The sequence below is a fragment of the Erinaceus europaeus genome, chromosome 1 (genome assembly GCF_950295315.1).
Source record: "Erinaceus europaeus chromosome 1, mEriEur2.1, whole genome shotgun sequence".
NCBI classification, from domain to species: Eukaryota; Metazoa; Chordata; class Mammalia; order Eulipotyphla; family Erinaceidae; genus Erinaceus; species Erinaceus europaeus.
This window is the reverse complement of record NC_080162.1, coordinates 105,718,411-105,737,867: the sequence shown is the minus strand read 5'-3', so window position 1 is coordinate 105,737,867 and position 19,457 is coordinate 105,718,411. Positions and strand designations below refer to the sequence as shown.

The 19,457-nt window shown below is 40.2% G+C and overlaps 1 protein-coding gene across 2 annotated transcripts in view; it reads right to left on the bottom strand.

The window, feature by feature from the left end:
• The window catches only part of LOC103126401 (cytochrome P450 2C21-like), a 76,558-nt gene that overhangs the window by 17,277 nt on the left and 39,824 nt on the right, over nt 1-19,457 (bottom strand). The window contains exons 1-3 of one of the 2 annotated variants that reach the window (XM_007537303.3): nt 7,936-8,134; nt 5,506-5,668; nt 592-741 (exon numbers count right to left, since the gene is read on the bottom strand). In XM_007537303.3, the coding sequence (XP_007537365.1) occupies nt 592-741; nt 5,506-5,668; nt 7,936-8,103 (481 nt within the window). In that variant the 5' untranslated portion in view covers nt 8,104-8,134. Of the gene's footprint in view, nt 1-591; nt 742-5,505; nt 5,671-7,935; nt 8,135-19,457 lie in introns of those variants that run through there. The other variant, XM_060192445.1, reaches the window with a different exon arrangement.

Genomic DNA, 19,457 nt, shown 5'->3' with positions numbered 1-19,457 from the left:
CATACTATAAAATTTTTTTTCCTTCCGGTGCACATAGATAACCATATCCAAGATTCTCTTAGTTAAAGGTAGCCCCACAGAAGGTGGAAGAAGTTTTGAGGTCTGGGGACTGTAATGTGATGCACCTAGTTAGGAACTCACATTACAGAGTAAGGACCCAGGTTCAAGCTCCTGGTCCCCCACCTGCAAGGGGAAAGCTTCACAAATAAAAAAACAGGTAAAGCAGGGATACAAGTGTCTCTCTGTCTCTGTCCTCTATCTCAATTTCTCTCTGTCTCTATCCAATAATAAAAGAAGTTTTGAGTCCCATGCCTGACTCTCTTAAGAACACTTGTTTCTTTGCTCTTTCCACTACCATGAAAAGGAAGAATCCTAATTGACTCTGGAAGCTATACAGTGAAGACATCACTGCCCCTATCAACCAGGTGCCTGAAAAAAAAAACTTCTTATAATTTCACCTCTCCTTGTTATCATGTAAATCAAAAGAAAATGCCTGTTACCCCTCACCTCTTATTATATCTCTCCAATCTATTTGTGATAGCATATAGTCTACCCATACTATTATGGTTAATTCCATAAAGAAATACACACCATTGGTTTTTTTCAATGCTTCCACCAGACACAAGGCTTCCTCTTGAATTCTCTCTTCAATAGTCTTCTTCCCCATCCCCATGTTCCGCAAAACCATGAGAGAGAAACGTCGTGTTTGTTTCCATGTTTCTCCGTTGCTGAAAACAATTCCTATCGGGACAGAGGAAAACAGAATGATCTCCATGGTCACATTAACTGTATCGGAGTCTTTGAGATAATGACAAGGACACTTAAGCACAGATGTAAACATAGTTGTGACAGCTGAAGTAATTAACAGGAAGTTCTATTTCTCCTGCTTACTCTCTTAAAATATTTAATGACCAGGCGGCGCAAAGCGCAAGGACCAGCGTAAGAATCCCAGTTTGAGCCCCCTGCTCCCCACCTGCAGGGGAGTTGTTTCACGAGGGGGGGGGGGGTGAAGCAGGTCTGCAGGTGTCTTTCTCTCCCCCTCTCTGTCTTCCCCTCCTCTCTCCATTTCTCTCTGTCCTATCCAACAATGATGCCATCAATAACAACAATAATAACTACAACAATAAAACAACAAGGGCAACAAAAGGGAATAAATAAATATTTAAAATATATATTTAATGACACCATCTACCCAGACAATAACCTGGGTCCACCTGCATATTAGATGTCAGGCTCAGGAAAAAAACTAGTAAAGTCATGAGCTCTCCTGACTATACCTAAAACAGACCTACTAGCTTTTTCCAAAACAGAGGCCCCAATTATTTATCTGCAATATTCTTGCCTTTAGGTTCATGTGTAGTCAACAATTTGTTCTGCATTATATTTTAACTCTTTTTAAGTCACCAGGTTCTAGATGATACCATGATGCCAACCCAACTTCCTTGGGCAGAGGACCCCACCATGTGTCATGGAGCCCCACCTCACCAGATCACTGTCCCACTAGGGGAAGAGAGAGACAGTCTGGGAGTACGAATTGACTTGTCAATGCCCATGTTCAGCAGGGAAGCAATTACAGAAGCCAGACCTTCCACTTTCTGCACCCCACAATGATTCTGGGTCAGTGATCCCAGATGATAAAGAATAGATAGGAAAGCTATCAAGGGAAGGGATTGGATATGGAGCTCTAGGGGTAGACATTGTGTGGAAATATACCCCTCTTATCCTGTAGTCTTATCAATATTTACATTTTATAAATAAATATCTCTATCTACTACTAAAAAATATATTTACTGCAGGAGTCAGGTGCACAGTGGGTTAAGCGCAGGTGGCGCAAAGCGCCAAGACTGGCATTAAGGATCCCGGTTCAAGCTCCTGGATCCCCATCTGCAGGGGAGTCGCTTCACAGGCAGTGAAGCAGGTCTGCAGGTGTCTATCTTTCTCTCCCCCTCTCTGTCTTCCCCTCCTCTCTCCATTTCTCTCTGTCCTATCCAACAACTACTACACCAACAATAATTACAACAATAAAACAAGAGCAACAAAAAAGGGATAACTAAATAAATATTAAAAAATTAAAATATATTTACTGTCAAAATTTACGGTTTCAACTAGTTTAAGGGTTATATCTACCCCTTATGTTCATAACTGCATTATTCACAATAGTCAAGGATTCGAAACAATTGAAAGTTCATTGACAGACAACTGGATAAAGAAGTCATGGGACTGGTCCAGGAAGTATCCCAGTGGATAAAGTACTGAACTCTCAAGCATGAGATCCAGAGTTCAGTTCCCAGCAGCACATGTACCAGAGTGATATCTGGTTCTTTCTATCTCCTCCTCTCCTTTTATTAATAAATAAAATATTTTTTAAAAGTCATGGGTTATGTATTTAGTGGAATACTACTATGCAGTTTGAAAAGGTGATTTTTTTTATCCTTCAGGGCATAGATGGGTAGGACTGGAGGTATTATGCTTACTGCAGTGAGGAGGAGAACTTCCCTCATGTGGGATATAGAACATTAAAATACGTGAAGTTGAAAATAAAGGGGGTGGTTCAGAGTAATGAAACTGTTTAAGATTTTGTGAGAACAATGGTAATTAGCAGATGGGAGGACACAGAACTTTATTTTGTTACCACAGTTATCACTGGGGTTCAATGTCTATACTCCTCCTCTTATGTTGTTGTTCACTGCTCCTCTTCTGTTGTTGTTCCTTTATAATTATGATAGAGACAAAGAGAAATAGTGAAATAGAGCTGGAGTGGGGGGGGAGAAAGAATACATTCCAAACATTAAGTTGCAGATGCTACCACGATGCTAACCTGACTCCTTGGACAGACAACCTCAGCAATGTACCCTGGAACCTCACCTCTCCAGAGCCCTCCCAAGTAGGGACAGATAGGGACAGGCTGGATATGGATCAACCTGTCAATGTCCATGTCCATCAGAGAAGCAATTATAGAAGCCAGACCTCCCACCTTCTGTACCCCATAATGATCTTTGGCCCATACCCCCAGAGTGATAAAGAATAGGGACGTTTCCAATGGAGGGGATGGGATATAGAACTCTGGTGGTGGGAAATGTATGGAATTTCACCCCATTTTTCTATGGATTTGTTTATATTTTCTATTTTTATTTTACAAATAATTTTTTTAATTGCTTTTGGGAGTCGGGTGGTAGCACAGTGGGTTAAGCGCACATGGCGCAAAGCGTAAGGGCCTTGCTTAAGGATCCCAGTTCAAGCCCTCGGCTCCCTACCTGTCACTTCACAGGTGGTGAAGCAGGTCTGCAGGTGTCTATCTATCTCTCCCCCTCTCTGTCTTCCCCTCCTTTCTCCATTTCTGTCCTATCCAACAATGACAACATCAACAACAACAATAATAACTACAAAAATTAAGATAACAAGGGCAACAAAAAGGAATAAATAAATAAATATTTAAAAAATACATTTGCTTTTTTGTTTTGTTTTATTCTTTCTTTCTATTATATTTGATAGAACAGAGAGAAATTGAGAATGGGGTGAGAAAGAAAAAGAGACACCTGAAGACTGGATTCATGGCTTGTCCAGGTAAGGAGCAGGGGCTCAAACCCAGATCCTTGAGCATGGTAAGGTGTGCACTCAACTGGGTGCACCACTCCCTGACCCCCACTTATGCTCTATTAAAAATATTTTTTACGTATTCTTAGCATTAAAGAAATTTAACTTTGGACTTCCAGAGCTTAAATAGTGTCAAGAAAAGCCATCCTCATAAGAAACTGGTCCAGGAAGATGTCAGAGAGCAACCACAGGGAAGAAACTACTACATTCAGGCTTTCTCTCTTTTTGCTTAAACCTATGAAGCCAGCTAAGGACTAAACAGTCAAAATCCAGCTACCAATCCAAGTGGAATACAGTTTAAATACTTACTCCTAAAGATTTTGCCATTATCAACCCCAATCCATACTCACAGTTAGTGTTCCCATCATCCAGCTTTCAGAGCACGTTTGTACCTATTGCATTGTACTCTAATGGGTTTAAATAGTCAAGTTTTTAGAACAAGAGAAAATGGAAGGAGAGAGTTGGAAATAGTCCAAACCTATGTTGACTCTACATCCTGTGAAGACTTCCTAATATAATCTCTTAACCATCATGACTCAGATCAGGAAGCAAACTCAACAGTTGATGAGCAGATTATTTTTTTCCCTCTCACTTCTCTATCCTATCCCCCCAACCCCCGCAGTTGGGAGCTGTGTTGGGCATTATGCCAGCTGCCCCCCTGCTCCATGCTATATTGCTTGATGCTGTGGTCTATTTACATAATCATTGTTTTATCTGAGACCGGCCCTGCCTCCAGGGCATTGGTTTAATCCCCACTGGTTAGATGGAAACTTGCTACTTTCTCTCTCTTTTCTCCTCTCCACCCCCTGTCCTACCCATTTCCTTTTCCGACCTACCACTTCCGCTTCAGAAGATATAAAGGCATTTTTCTCTGATCAATAAAAGCATTGCATTGCGTTCGCTCAGCCACAAGAGTTCCTGGTTCCTCTCCGGTGCTGAGTAAGCAGCAGCCTAGGCTGGCTCTGGTGGAGTTCTCTCCAACCCAGAGAGCACGTGCCAGGGAGGAAACACCCTCAGGCTAGTCTGGCAAGCTGGGGTCTTGAACCTGGATCCTTGCACAGGACCTTGCACTTAGTACTATGTGCGCTTAACCCGGTGTGCCACAGCTCCTACCCCCATCACCTTTCTTTCTCTGTATTCTTAACTAGCCATAATCTGAAATGAATATGAATTAGTGGTAAATTGGGATGCATTGGATCGACCTTCTCGTGGTGCATCCCGTGAGTACCCATTCATTGGGGAAACTGACAATCCTTCCTAGCCGACTGAATCCACATGGATCCCAGTCACTTTCAAAGCCAGCAACAAGCAGCTCCTGACAGCTTTCAACCTGACCTGTTGACTGGCTATGGAAGAAGGGCAAACGCTAGAAGAAGTGGTAAATTCATAAAGCACTAGTAGTTAAGTGACTTGCTTTTGCTACAGTTCATGTTTTCTCAAGATTCTGAGTCACTTTCTTTTTTTATAATATTTATTTATTCTCTTTTGTTGCCCTTCTTGTTTTATTGTTGTAGTTATTGTTGTTATTATTGTTGTTGTTGTTGTTGTTGTTGGATGGGACAGAGAGAAATGGAGAGAGGAGGGGAATACAGAGAGGGGGAGAGAAAGATAGACACCTGCAGACCTGGCTTCACCACCTGTGAAGTGACCCCCCTGCAGGTGGGGAGCCGGGAGCTCCAACCAGGATCCTTATACTGGTTCTTGTGCTTCACACTGCGTGCACTTAACCTGCTGCGCTACCAACTGACTCCCCTGAGTCACTTTCATAATTTCAAATGTAGTAATGTTTTGTTCAGTGTAGGAAGAGTGACATTTCTATAAATTTCTCTACATACTTGTGATTTCTCCATCCCTTAGTCTATTAGAGAATTTGTAACTCACAGACCCAAACACACCCTAGTAGAAGCATACCTGCCCCTTGAAAGATTCTGTCTATCACTGGGAAGCTCCCTCTGCCGGAAAACACCTCGCTGTGATCAACCAAGGCTTCCTTCACGGCTTCATACCCGTGCAGCACCACAGTGGGCTTCATGCCAATGTATACAGTGAACACGGGGCCATAATCTTGTGCTAGCTGGGGGGAAAAAAAGAGCAGAAGATATGAGAACCGTGAGATATTTACATCTAAATGTCTTCACAACATAATAGCTCACTTGAATACTGTGCTGCTGTATTTAGTAATCACGTTGCCAGAACCAACAGCAGCATTGTTATTCCCAAGTTAGACAGATAGAACTTTTTTCTTTTGCCTCCAGGTTTATCACTGGGGCTTGGTGCCAGCACTATGAATCCGCTGCTCCTGGCAGCCATTCTTTCCATTTTATTGGATAAGACAGAAGTTGAGAGAGGAAAGGGGGAGAGGAAGTGAGAAACCTGTAGGCCTGCTTCACTGCTCAGGAAGCTTTGTCCCTTCAGGTGTGAGACCCAGGCTGAAGCTTCACCACCCCAGCACTAAAGTGAAGAGCACTGTGGTCTCTTTCACTCTCCATTTCTCTCAACCTTTGTCTCTCTATGTGTGTCTGAACAACTCATCCTGTAGCACTGATGCCCCAATAACACCCCCAACAGCAACCACCACCACCAAATGTAGACAAGTGAAAAAAATGTTTTAATCTCTTTAAATACACATTTTAATGTTCATTCACCCAATATAAAAGTTTTCAATTTTTATAACCAGGAATTTAACAAGGAACCACTCTACTCAAATAGCAATTATTATTTTATTGGTAGCATAGCTAATATTATAGAGTTTTTTGTTGGTGGTGTGATAGGCAATATGTTATTGATTTTATTTGTATTAATTATTTATGAAGTTTTTTGTTGAAGATATGATTGCATCACGTTTCTTCCTCCTTCTTATGGTTATAATATATGATATATCTCTCCTGCATAAGCAGAGCTTCTCCATACCACACATGCAGACTAACAAATGACGGGGCCAGCTGGTGGTACTCCTGGTTAAACACACACATTACTGTATGCAAGGACCTGGGTTCAAGCCCCTGGTCCCCAGCTGCAGGGAGAAAACTTCACAAATGGTGAAGCAGGGCTGCATCTGTCTCTGTCTCTCTCCCTTTCTACCTTCCCCTCCATTCTCAATTTCTCTCTGTCTTTACCCAATAATAAAGAAATTTTTAAAAAACTAAAAGTAGACATTTAGAAACTCGGTAAATATATGATATACTCAAGTAGTCAGAAAGAAATGATTATTCCTCACATGTAAAGGAATAGAGATGAAAAATCAGATATTTAAAACTTGTTCTATGTCATAAATTAGCAAGTAGATTAACTGGGATGCTAATACAATCTCTTCAAATTCAGAGCCAATAACACAAAATACTAAAGATTCTAGAAAGTAGTTGTCTAGGGGAAAACATATTAGAGATAATTCCATCACCTTCCACACCAGCAGGGAGACATTCACAAGTGTTGAGGCAGGTCTGCTGGTGTCTCTCTATTCCTCTCCCTTTCTCCTGCTCCTCTCTCTTTATGTCTCTCTGTCCTATCCAATAAAATGGAAAAATGGTGAGAGAGACAGAGAGAGAGAGAGGCAGCTGCTGCATCACCCTCTAGGGATACACTGTTACATAAGTATCTAGAAGTAAAGCAGTCCTGTATAGCATATAACATCAACTATGAAAGTTCTTGAATTTCTTAATATTTTCTCAACTTCAAAGGTGTGTCCTTATGAAAAGTTTAGTGTTGTGACTGTATACATCAATAGGCTTAATTGAAAACAATTTTATTGCCTCAGAAGATAATTATCCCCAGAGGATAATTACTGAGAAGAGAACCTAGGTTACTGTATGAACATATGGATGTAGAATTCCTATTTCTGACCATTTCAAAATGATCTCATAGACTTCAATCCCTCTGGACGCCTTCTAGTTGAATAATGGTTTTGATCATGCCTAGATGACCAGTAGACTCTTCTCTTTAAAGTTCCATGTTTTACTTAGAAATACAGGTGCCTTACTTACTCATTGGAAACAATTAGAGGAAAAAAAAATGTGTCTTGGGGAGTCGGGCTGTAGCGCAGCGGGTTAAGCGCAGGTGGCGCAAAGCACAAGGACCGGCATAAGGATCCCGGTTCGAACCCCGGCTCCCCACCTGCAGGGGAGTCGCTTCACAGGCGGTGAAGCAGGTCTGCAGGTGTCTGGCTTTCTCTCCTCCTCTCTGTCTTCCCCTCCTCTCTCCATTTCTCTCTGTCCTATCCAACAACGACAACAACAATAATAACTACAACAATAAAACAACAAGGGCAACAAAAGGGAATAAATAAACAAAATAAATATTAAAAAAAAAAGATAGCTCTAAAAAAAAAAAAAGTGTCTTGCTTACCTTGGTGAGGGACTTGCTAGTATTACTAGTACCTATCTGTAGAAGATTTCCAATGATTGGGAGAGGAGTAGGACCAGGTGGCAACTTTCCTTTAGCATAGCTTTGATTCCATAAAAAAAGGGAAATCAAACAAGAAAGACAAATCACTAGGACTATGAAGAGATCCATAGCTACGTTTCACATGTGTAATGGAAATCCTAGAATCCAAAGATTTTATAAACACCAAATGAACACTAATTATTAAACATTTACTAAATCTTTGGACTTCTAGATACTCTTTTATCTCCAGTGCACTTTGCTCTACTCCAAGGGACAAAATTTTTTTAAAAATTTAAAAAAAACAGCCACCACCTACTTTTAACAAATATCTAAGTCTTCTGTGGAAATCCAAATAAAAAAATAATTCACTTTCCCTACATTTTATTTTGTAGTTAATGGTTTACACAGTTGTTGACACAAGGGTACAATTTTGTATCATCCCATGATAAGTGTCTACAAAACACTCTCACCTTCAATTTAGGACTCCACCAGCCCCAGGTTCCTCCCTTCCCTTCCCTCCCCTCCCCTTTCTTTCCCTTCCCTTCCCTGCCCTTCCCTCCCCAGAGTCCTTTGCAGTACACCAAACCTAGTCTAAGCTTTACTTTGTGTTTTCCCTTTCTGTCCTTATCTCAAGTTTCACCTATGAGTGAGATCATTTGGTATTCATCTTTCTCTTTTTAACTTTTATCACCTAACATTAACAACCCTCTATGCTCCATACAAGATGAGCCAAAGATGGTGAATGTTTTCTTCTGTGTATTTTTATAGTTTCTGGTCTAATATCCAGGTCTTTGGTTGATTTTTTAAATCTGATTTTGGTGCTTGGTGCTTGGTGCTAAGTGGCAATTTGGCTTCAGTTTTCTTTTTTTTTTTTTTAGGTATAAACTGTTATTTTATTTTTTTATACTTTATTTCTTTATTGGGGAATTAATGTTTTACATTCAACAGTAAATACAATAGTTTGTACATGCATAACATTCCCCAGATTCCCATTTAACCATATAACGCCCACTATGTCATTCATCATCCTTCATGGACCTGTATTCTCCCCACCCACCCACCCACCGCAGAGTCTTTTACTTTGGTGCAATACGCCAATTCCATTTCAGGTTCTACTTCTGTTTTCTTTTCTAATCTTGTTTTTCAACTTCTGCCTCAGAGTGAGATCATCCCATATTCATCCTTCTGTTTCTGACTTATTTCACTCAACATGAGTTTTTCAAGGTCCATCCAAGATCGGCTGAAAACGGTGAAGTCACCATTTTTTACAGCTGAGTAGTATTCCATTGTGTATATATACCACAACTTGTTCAGCCACTCATCTGTTGTTGGACACCTGGGTGGCTTCCAGGTTTTGGCTATTACAAATTGTGCTGCCAAGAACATATGTGTACACAGATCTTTTTGGATGGATGTGTTGGGTTCCTTAGGATATATCCCCAGGAGAGGAATTGCAGGGTCATAGGGTAGGTCCATTTCTAGCCTTCTGAGAGTTCTCCAGACTGTTCTCCACAGAGGTTGGACCCATTGACATTCCCACCAGCAGTGCAGGAGGGTTCCTTTGACCCCACACCCTCTCCAGCATTTGCTGCTGTTACCTTTTCTGATGTATGACATTCTCACAGGAGTGAAGTGATATCTCATTGTTGTCTTTATTTGCATTTCTCTGACAATCAGAGACTCAGAGCATTTTTTCATGTGTTTCTCGGCCTTTTGGATCTCTTCTGTGGTGAATATTCTGTCCATGTCCTCCCCCCATTTTTGGATGGGGTTATTTGTTGTCTTGTTGTTAAGTCTGGCAAGCTCTTTATATTTGTTACTTATTAAACTCTTATCTGATGTATAGCATGGCAAGATCTTCTCCCATTCTTTGAGGGGTCTCTTGGTTTGGGTAGTGGTTTCTTTTGCTGTGAAGAAGCTTTTTAATTTGATGTAGTCCCATAGGTTTATACTTGCCTTAGTCTTCTTTGTAATTAGATTCGTTTCATTGAAAATGTCTTTAAAATTTATGCAGAAAAGAGTTCTGCCAATATTTTCCTCTAAGTATTTGATAGTTTGTGGTCTAACATCCAAGTCCTTGATACACTTGGAATTTTCTTTTGCATTTGGTGAAACACAGTGATTCAGTTTCATTCTTCTGCATGTTTCAACCCATTGTTTCCAACACCATTTGTTGAAGAGACTCTGCTTTCCCTATGTAATAGTTTGGGCCCCTTTGTCAAAGATTAGATGTCCATACGTGTGGGGCCTCATTTCTGAGCTCTCAATTCTATTCCACTGGTCAGTGTGTCTGTTCATGTTCCAGTACCAAGCAGTTTTGATGACAATGGCCCTATAATACAGTTTGAGATCTGGGAGTGTGATGCCTCCGGTTCTGTTCTTTTTTCTCAAGATTGTTTTGGCAATTCTAGGTCTTTTCTGGTTCCAGATAAACATTTGTAGCATTTTTTCTATTCTCCTAAAAAATGTGGTTGGGATCTTGATGGGGATAGCATTAAATTTGTAGATGGCTCTGGGTAATATATTCATTTTGATGATGTTAATTCTTCCAACCCATGAACATGGAATATCTTTCCACTTCTTTGTGTCTTTTTCAATTTCTTTGAGTAGTGACTCATAATTTTCAGTACACAAGTTTTTCACTTCTTTGGCTAGGTTTACTCCTAGATATTTTATTGTTTTTGTTGCTATACTAAAAGGAATTGATTTCTGGATTTCAATTTCTTCTAACTTAGTGTTTACATAGAGGAATGCCACTGACTTTTGAATGTTAATTTTATAGCCTGACACCTTACTGTATTGCCTGATGATTTCCAAAAGCTTCTTGCTGGATTCCTTAGGTTTTTCCATGTATACTGTCATGTCATCTGCAAATAAGGAGAGTTTGACTTCTTATCTTCCAATCTGTATGCCTTTAATTCCTTGCTCCTGCCTGATTGTTATGGCAAGAACTTCCAACACTATGTTGAATAGTAATGGTGATAGTGGGCAGCCCTGTCTAGTACCTGATCTGAGGGGAAATGCTTCCAGTTTTTCCCCACTGAGTATGATGTTGGCTGTAGGTTTGCTATATATAGACTCTACTACCTTCAGGAATTTTCCATCCATTCCCATTTTTTGTAGTGTTTTGATCATAAAGGGATGTTGTATTTTGTCAAAGGCTGTCTCTGCATCTATTGATATGACAATGTGGTTTTTGGTCTTGCTTTTGTTGATGTGGTGGATCACATTGATTGATTTACGTATATTAAACCAAACTTGCATGCCTGGGATAAACCCCACTTGGTCATGATGAACAATCTTTTTGATATACTGCTGTATCCAGTTGGCTAGAATTTTGTTCAATATTTTCGCATCTATGTTCATCAGAGATATTGGTCTGTAGTTTTCTTTTTTGGTTGTGTCCCTGTCTGCTTTTGGTATCAGGGTGATGTTGGCTTCATAGAAGCTGGCAGGGAGTATTCCAGTGTCTTCAATCTTCTGGAAGACTTTTAAAAGTAGAGGTATTAGTTCTTCTTTGAAGGTTTTGTAGAATTCATTTGTAAAACCATCTGGTCCAGGACTTTTATTTTTGGGGAGTTTTTTGATAACAGTTTCAATTTTATTAGCTGTGATGGGCCTGTTCATGGTATCCACTTCCTCTTTACTTAGTTTTGGAAGTTGGTAGTTATCTAGGAAATGGTCCATTTCTTCCAGGTTCTCTAGCTTGGTGGCATATAGTTAGTTGTTCATAGAAGCCTCGCATGATATGTTGAATTTCTGCGGTGTCTGTTCTGATATCTCCTTTCATTTACTATCCGATTTGTTTGGGTCTTCTCTCTTTTTTGTTTTGTGAGTCTGGCTAAAGGTTTGTTGATTTTGTTAACTCTTTTGAAGAACCAACATTTACTTTCATTGATCTTTTGTATGGTTTTCCTATTCTCAATGTTATTTATTTCTGCCCTAACTTTAGTGGTTTCTGTCCTTCTGGTTGCTTTAGGATTCCTTTGTTGTTCTTCTTCTAGGTCTTTAAGATGTTCAATCAGGCTGTTTATTTGTGCTTTTTCTTGTTTCCTAATGTGTGCTTGTATAGCTATGAAATTCACTCTTAGGACTGCTTTAGCTGTGTCCCACATATTTTGATAGCTTGTGTCTTCATTTTCATTGAACTCTCGAAACATTTTGATTTCTTCCTTGATTTCCTCTTTGACCCAGAAGTTGTTAAGAAGTGTACTGTTGAGCTTCCACATTTTGAGACTGTTGCTAATCTTTTGTTGATTGTTAAGTGTTAGTTAAATTCCACTGTGGTCTGATAAGATGGTTGGGATGATTTCAATGCTCTTGAATTGGCTGATGCTGTCTTTGTGGCCTAACATGTGGTCTATCCTTGAGAATGACCCATGTGGATTTGAGTAAAATGTGTATTCCAATTTCTTGGGATGAATGACTCTGAAAATGTCCAATAGTTCTAGTTTATCTATCTCTTCATTTAGCTCCCTGATGTCTTTACTGATTTTCTGCCTGGGTGATCTGTCAAGTTGAGAGAGTGGGGTGTTGAAGTCCCCTACTATGATTGTGTTACTGTTAATATATTGCTGTAGCTCTTTCGGTAGAAGTTTGATGTATTTAGATGGCTTCTCATTGGGTGCATAGATGTTAATAATTGTTAAGTCCTCTTGATTGACTGATCCTCTGAGCATTAAGTAGTGTCCATTCCTATCTTTTTAAATCTTATCTATTTTAAAGTCTATCATGTCAGATATGAGAATAGCTAGCTGTTCCTGCCCTTTTTTGTGGGCCATTGGCCTGTATGATAGTTTTCCATCCTTTCACTTTAAGTCTGTGTTTGTCTTGTTGAGTTAGGTGGGTTTCCTATAGACAACATATTGTTGGGTTGTGTTTTCTGATCCATCTTCCTACTCTGTGTCTTTTAATAGGTGAATTCAGGCCACTGACATTTATTGATATCAAAGATTGAAGATATTTTAATGCCATTCTTATAGAGTTTTAGAGTGTTTTGATATATGTCCTATTTGTGGTGGTCTGGTTGTTTATAGGAGACCTTTCAGAACTTCTTTCAGGGTAGGCTTGGTGATGGTTGCTTCCTTCAACTGTTCCTTCAACTACTGCTTTCTGGAGTTCATCTATTTTGTTGCCCTGCTCTGATACTGTTTTAGCTTGTTCAGCTAGTTGCATTCTTAGCTCAGCGATTTCAGCTTTCAGCTCTCTAATAACCATGAGATAATTAGAATTTTCTTCCATATTCTCATTTGTTGTTCCTGCATTTCTGATTACAATTTTTTCAAATTCTTTACTCACTCCTGTTATTATTTCCTTGGCTAATGTTTGGATGTTGAACTCGTTATTTTGTGCTTCACCCTCTGGAGGACTTTTAGCTGGACTCTTGTCCTGGTTCGAGTCTCCAATATTTCTTCTTGTTGTTTTAACCATTCTATATATTATGTTATGAGTTCCCTTTATCAGTACTTTTCAAATTATTGATCACTATTGCCTGGATTGACTTGTGTCTAAGTAAGTTAATTAAAGGGTTTACAGTGGTGGAAGTTAACAGTTTTTTCAATCCCTGAGTTGGAGCTCAGTGGTTTAAAAGCCTCTTTTTTTTTCTTCCCTGTAGGCTATGGGAGCCTGAGGGCTTTTAAACTATCAATAGGCTTCTTAGCTTAATCACTGACTCCTGACCAAGAGATAAAGCAGGGTGTGGCAGAGATAATACAGTGGTTATGCAAAGAGACTTTCACAGTCCCTCAGCTATGCCACAGAAGTATAGGTCTTCTCCTGAGTTTCCTGGTTAGATCGCTGTCCCCTGCTGTCCCTCCCTGCCACTACTCCAGACTCTGAGGGCAGTAGCAATGGAGACTCAGAGTTGCACTTGGTGAGTCTCTGGGGAGTCCTCTCCTCCCTTCAGCTGTCCCCTTGTTGGTGGAGCAGACTGGAGGTGGTGTCTCAACTGATAAACTGCTGAACTGTTAGCAGTCACTTCATGTCTCCTTAGGCTCCTCTCTCCTCTCTGTCACCAGCCACATGTGTTTGTACTCATGGGTGATTTACTGGGTTCCTGTGGTCATTCTAGTCCTGTCTTGTTTCGGTCCCGGATGGTCTCCTTTGGTATTCCTAGTTGATCCGGGAGAGGAGAGGAGAGGAGAGGAGAGGAGAGGAGAGGAGAGGAGAGGAGAGGAGAGGAGAGGAGAGGAGAGGAGGGGAGAGGAGAGAAAGCGATCTGCTGCTTGTAGCTTGGCCTCCGGAAGTCGAATCCTTGGCTTCACTTTTCTATATGTGGCTGTCCAGTTTTCCCAACACCATTTCTTGAATGGACCTTCTTTTCCCTGTTGAGTGGTTTTGGCCCCTTTGTCAGGTATTAGGCAGCTGTATATGTTGATAGTCACTTTTCCAGTTCCAACCATGGTCTTCCTTGCTCCTCCATCTCCAAGGAGGGTCCTGTAACTAAAGACTCCATTGTCTGCTCTAGGTAAATGAAATCATACACTCGAATTTTCAAATTTGACTACTTGAATGTGACTAAAAACTCATAGATATAAAAAAGACTCAAAATACACTTGAGACAATCCCAAACACCACAAACATCAAGTCTAAAATTCAGAATACCAGGGGCCAGGTGGTGGTGCACCCAGTTGAGTGCCCCCGCTCCCCACCTGCAGGGGGGGACGCTTCACAAGTGAATGTTAAAAACAAAGAAACCAACAAAAAAACCTGTGATGTTGGGACACAGTTGAGCTGATGCTCAGATCCATGGAATATGTTGTTTTTATTCCCCAATGGCATTGATTTCAGTTTTAATCTTTATTCTTTCTTTCCTTCTAATTACTTTGGGCTTGTTTGTTCTTCTATTTCTAGATTCTTCAGGTGTGAGCTCAGGTCATTTATTTGGACTTTTTTTTGTTTCCTAATGTGTACCGATTTGACTTTTTTTTCTCTTAGTATTGCTTTAGCTGTGTTCTCTAAATCCTAATTTGTGTATACATTATCCTTTGTTTCAATTTCTTCTTTGAGTTTTTTTAAATCCAGTAGTTTTTTTTAACATTATCTTTATTTTTTTTATTGGACAGAGACTGTCATAAATAGAGAGAAAAGAGGAAGATAGAGTAGGAGAGAGATAAACACCTGCAGACCTGCTTTACCACTTGTGAAGCTTCCCTCCTGAAGTGAGGACCAGGGGCTCAAACTCAGGACTTTGTGTATTGTATGTAACATGTGTGCTCAGCCAGGTATGCTACCATCTGACCCCAATCCAGTAATTTTCTTTTTAGCCAGGGGCACAGTTTCACACCATACCCACCAACAAAGTTCTATGCCCTCTCCATCACCTGGACCAACAACCACCATCATTCTCATAAAGTCTGAGAGAGGTTGGTTGGTTGGTTGGTTTGCAATTTCTCAGGCTCTGTCTACAGTCAGCATATGAGCAAAAACATCCTGTAATTATCTTTGTCCATTCTACTTACTTCACTAAATAACCACATCCAATTCCATCTGTATTTTCTCAAAAAGACAATATCATATTTTTTTAATTGCAGAGTAATACTGCATTGGATATAAAGATCTCATAAATTCTTCTTTTTTTATTACTCCAGGGTTATCACTGAGGTTCAGTACTTGCACTACGAATTCACTGCTCCTGCAGACTATTTTTTCCTTTTGTTGCCCTTGTTGTTATAGTTGTTGTTGTTGTTGTTATTGTTGTTATTGCTGTCATTGTTGGATAGAACAAAGAAAAATCAAGAGAGGAGGGGAAGACAGGGAGAGAAAGACAGATACCTGCAGACCTGCTTTTCACAGCTTGTGAAGTGACTCCCCTGTATATGCCATGGGTTCTTGCACTTCGTGTCATGTGCACTTAATCCACTGCACTACCACCCTGCCTCCTGATTTCATAAATCCTTTACCTAGTCAGCTGCCAAGTGTCCACTTAGTTTGGTTCTATGCCTTGGATATTATGAATAATGTAACTATAAACATGCAGGTTACATATATCATAAAAGAGCATATTTAACATAATAAATCTTAATTTTGGACACCGGATGGGGGTGCAGTGGGTTAAGCCCCAGTGGTGCAAAGCACAAAGATGGGCATATGGATTTCGGTTCTAGCCCCCGGGTCCCCACCTGCAGGGGGGGGTCCCTTCACAGGTGGTGAAGCAGGTCTGCAGGTATCTTATCTTTCTCTCCCCCTCTGTCTTCCCCTCCTCTCTCCATTTCTCTCTGTCCTATCCAACAATGAAGACAGACAACAATAATAACTACAACAATAAAACAACAAGGGCAACAAAAAGGGAATAAATAAATAAACATTTTAAAAAATAAATGTTAATTTTATTACTTCCAAATAGTAAACACACAGCATGTTTGTGTCAAAGGAGTATGACATGTGACATATATTGTCTGTTATTCATCAGTGCCCTTTTACCTAAGAAATTTGTGTCTTAGACTACCTTGCAGAAAGTTTACAGCTACATACAAGAGTACTATACAGCAAACCCTAACAAAAGGAGTTTTCAAAGTTAACCCAATTACCAAATAATGTGATGATAACATTAACTATCCATTGTCTTTTTGAACCCTAAGATATCAGGAACCTCACATCTCCACTATAAAGCCTATATATACCCCAGTCCTGGAACCTTAGGATAGGGCCCACTTTCCCGCATGCCTCTCCCAATCCATATCAAATAATATTGCATCTGCCGATCGCAACCTAATCAACACAACAATTGCCACCTCAACATGCTTCAGCTCAGACTGTGTCCAGAGACTTCATGTGTGGAATGACAACCCTTCAGCTTCATTACTCGGGTGAGACCTTTCCTTTCATAGTATTCTCTAATTCCATCCCAGGTGGTTCACTTTCTAACAGTCCCAAAACCTAGATATACACCAGGTTCTGTGAGAGAGGGCATATGTTCACACGTATCCATAAACTACTGCAAAATATATACCTGAAAGCAGAAGTACACTAGAGTTTGCAGTGAGTATCCCCCCTAACACTTCCTCTCCACTATTCCAACCTTTGGGTCCATGATTGCTCAATAATTTGTTTGGCTTTGTATGTTAACTCTCTTTCCAGCCACCAGGTTTCAGATGCCATCAGGATGCCAGCCAGGCTTCCCTGGACTGAAGACCCCACCAATCTGTCCTGGAGCTCCGCTTCCCCAGAGACCCACCCTACTAGGGAAAGAGAGAGGCAGACTGGGAGTATGGACCGACCAATCAACGTCCATGTTCAGCGGGGAAGCAATTACAGAAGCGAGACCTTCCACCTTCTGCAACCCACAACGACCCTGGGTTCATGCTCCCGGAGGGATAGAGAATGGGAAAGCTATCAGGGGAGGGGAGGGGATATGGAGATTGGGTGGTGGGAATTGTGTGGAGTTGTACCACTCCTACCCTATGGTTTTGTTAATTTATCCTTTCTTAAATAAAAAATAAATTAAAAAAAAAAACTTGCAGAAAGTTTATTTTACTCCTCACAGAAGAAAAAAATGAAATAATTGAGTTGGAACACAGCCTAAAAGTCATATAATGAAACTTTTTTACTTCTTAATGTGGGGACAATGTAGTGACTTAGTGAGGCAAAGATCTTATACACACTCACACAGTAGGTTAATATCAGGGCTGTTAGATGAATGGTCTTTGTTTCCTCATAGAAGATTTTTTTTTTTACAACTTCTTCTGACTCATTCACCTGAGTCAGAAGAAGTTGTAAACATAATATTGGATGTAGTAGACACTTGCTTTTAAATTTTAACTCTTCTATGCAAAATCATGAGGTAACTGAAAGGTTGTGAAAGTTTGTGTTAACCTGTCTTAACTCAGCAGGGATTTCAAAAGTCAGTTTAACAGCATTTTTTTTTTTACTTGAAATCCTCAATTTAAGCTCAGAAAGAAATTGGGCTGTGAATTAAAAATACATTATTTTGTGGTCCGGGAGGTGGCATAGCAGATAAAGTATTGGACTTTCATGCATTAATTTAAGAGTTCAGTCCATGGCATCACATGTACCAGAGGGATATTTGGTTCTCTCACTCCTCCTATCTTTCTCATTAATAAATAAATAAAATATTTTTTTAAAAAAATACATTATCTTGTGGTCCTGGAGGTGGCACAGTGGATAAGGCATTGGACTCTCAAGCATAAGGTCCTGAGTTCAATCCCCAGCAGCACATGTACCAGAGTGATGTCTGGTTCTTTCTCCTATCATTCATTTCTCATGAATAAATAAATAAAATCTTTTTAAAAAAATACATTACTTGTGGTCCAGGAGGTGGCACCGTGGATAAAGCATTGGACTCTCAAGCATGAGGTCCTGAGTTTTATCCCCAGGAGCACATGTACCAGAGTAGTACCTGGTTCTTTCTCTCCTCCTAATTTTCTCATGAATAAATAAATATTTTTTTAAATATTTTTCTTATACTTTGCTCTTGATAGCCATCAAAATGCTTAACACAGTATGGGGCTATTAAAGTGAGACTTTCACAAGCATGTGGACTGGATTCTAATTCATAAGTAGGCAGAGAATTCACATAAAAATATGTGTTAACAATGGAAACAAGTTACACATTTTTTTATTAATCAGTGGTCTACTATTCAACATATATAAGAAACTTCCACAACCAAATAGCAAAAACAGTGACAATAACTTCATCAAGCAATGAGCATACAAATGGCTGTCAGGGAAAATGGCCTGGGTGGCGACACATGTGATTTGCATATCTAGGACTGACTGTAAGTTTGATTCCTGGCACCTCATGACCAGATAGTGCTCTGGCGCCATCTCTCAGGTTCAGTCCCCAGCAGCACCATGATCCAGAGATGGGCAGTGCACTGGTCTCTCTCTCTCTCTCCATATATATTTCTTTTTTATTTTTAATAAGAGATACTGAAATGTATTTATCTTTCAGTATCTTTTATTAAAAATAAAAAGATAACCCCTCTTAGCCCACAATCTTGTCATCATTCAAAAATAGAATAAAAAGATAAATTGACAAGGTGAGACCACTGAAAAAAAATTACACACCTACAACATCCTAGAGTCATACACCAGAATCACATTAAAAAGTTTAATAACGGAGTCCGTCGGTAACGCAGCGGTTAAGTGCACGTGGCGCAAAGCGCAACGACCTGCATAAAGACTGGCATAAGGATGCCAGTTGGAGCCCCCAGATCCCCACCGGCAGGGGAGTCTTCACAGGGGTGAAGCAGGTCTTTAGGTGTCTATCTTTTTCTCCCCCTCTCTGTCTTCCCCTCCTTTCTCTATTTCTCTCTGTCCTGTCTAACAACGACGACATCAATAATAACAATAATAACTACGACAACAAGGGCAACTAAAGGGAAAAATTTTTTTTTAAAGTTTAATAAGGGGAGTCGGGCAGTAGCGCAGCAGATTAAGCGCAGGTGGAGCAAAGCGCAAAGACTGTAATAAGGACACCGGTTCGAGCCCGCGGCTCCCCACCTACAGGGGAGTCACTTCAC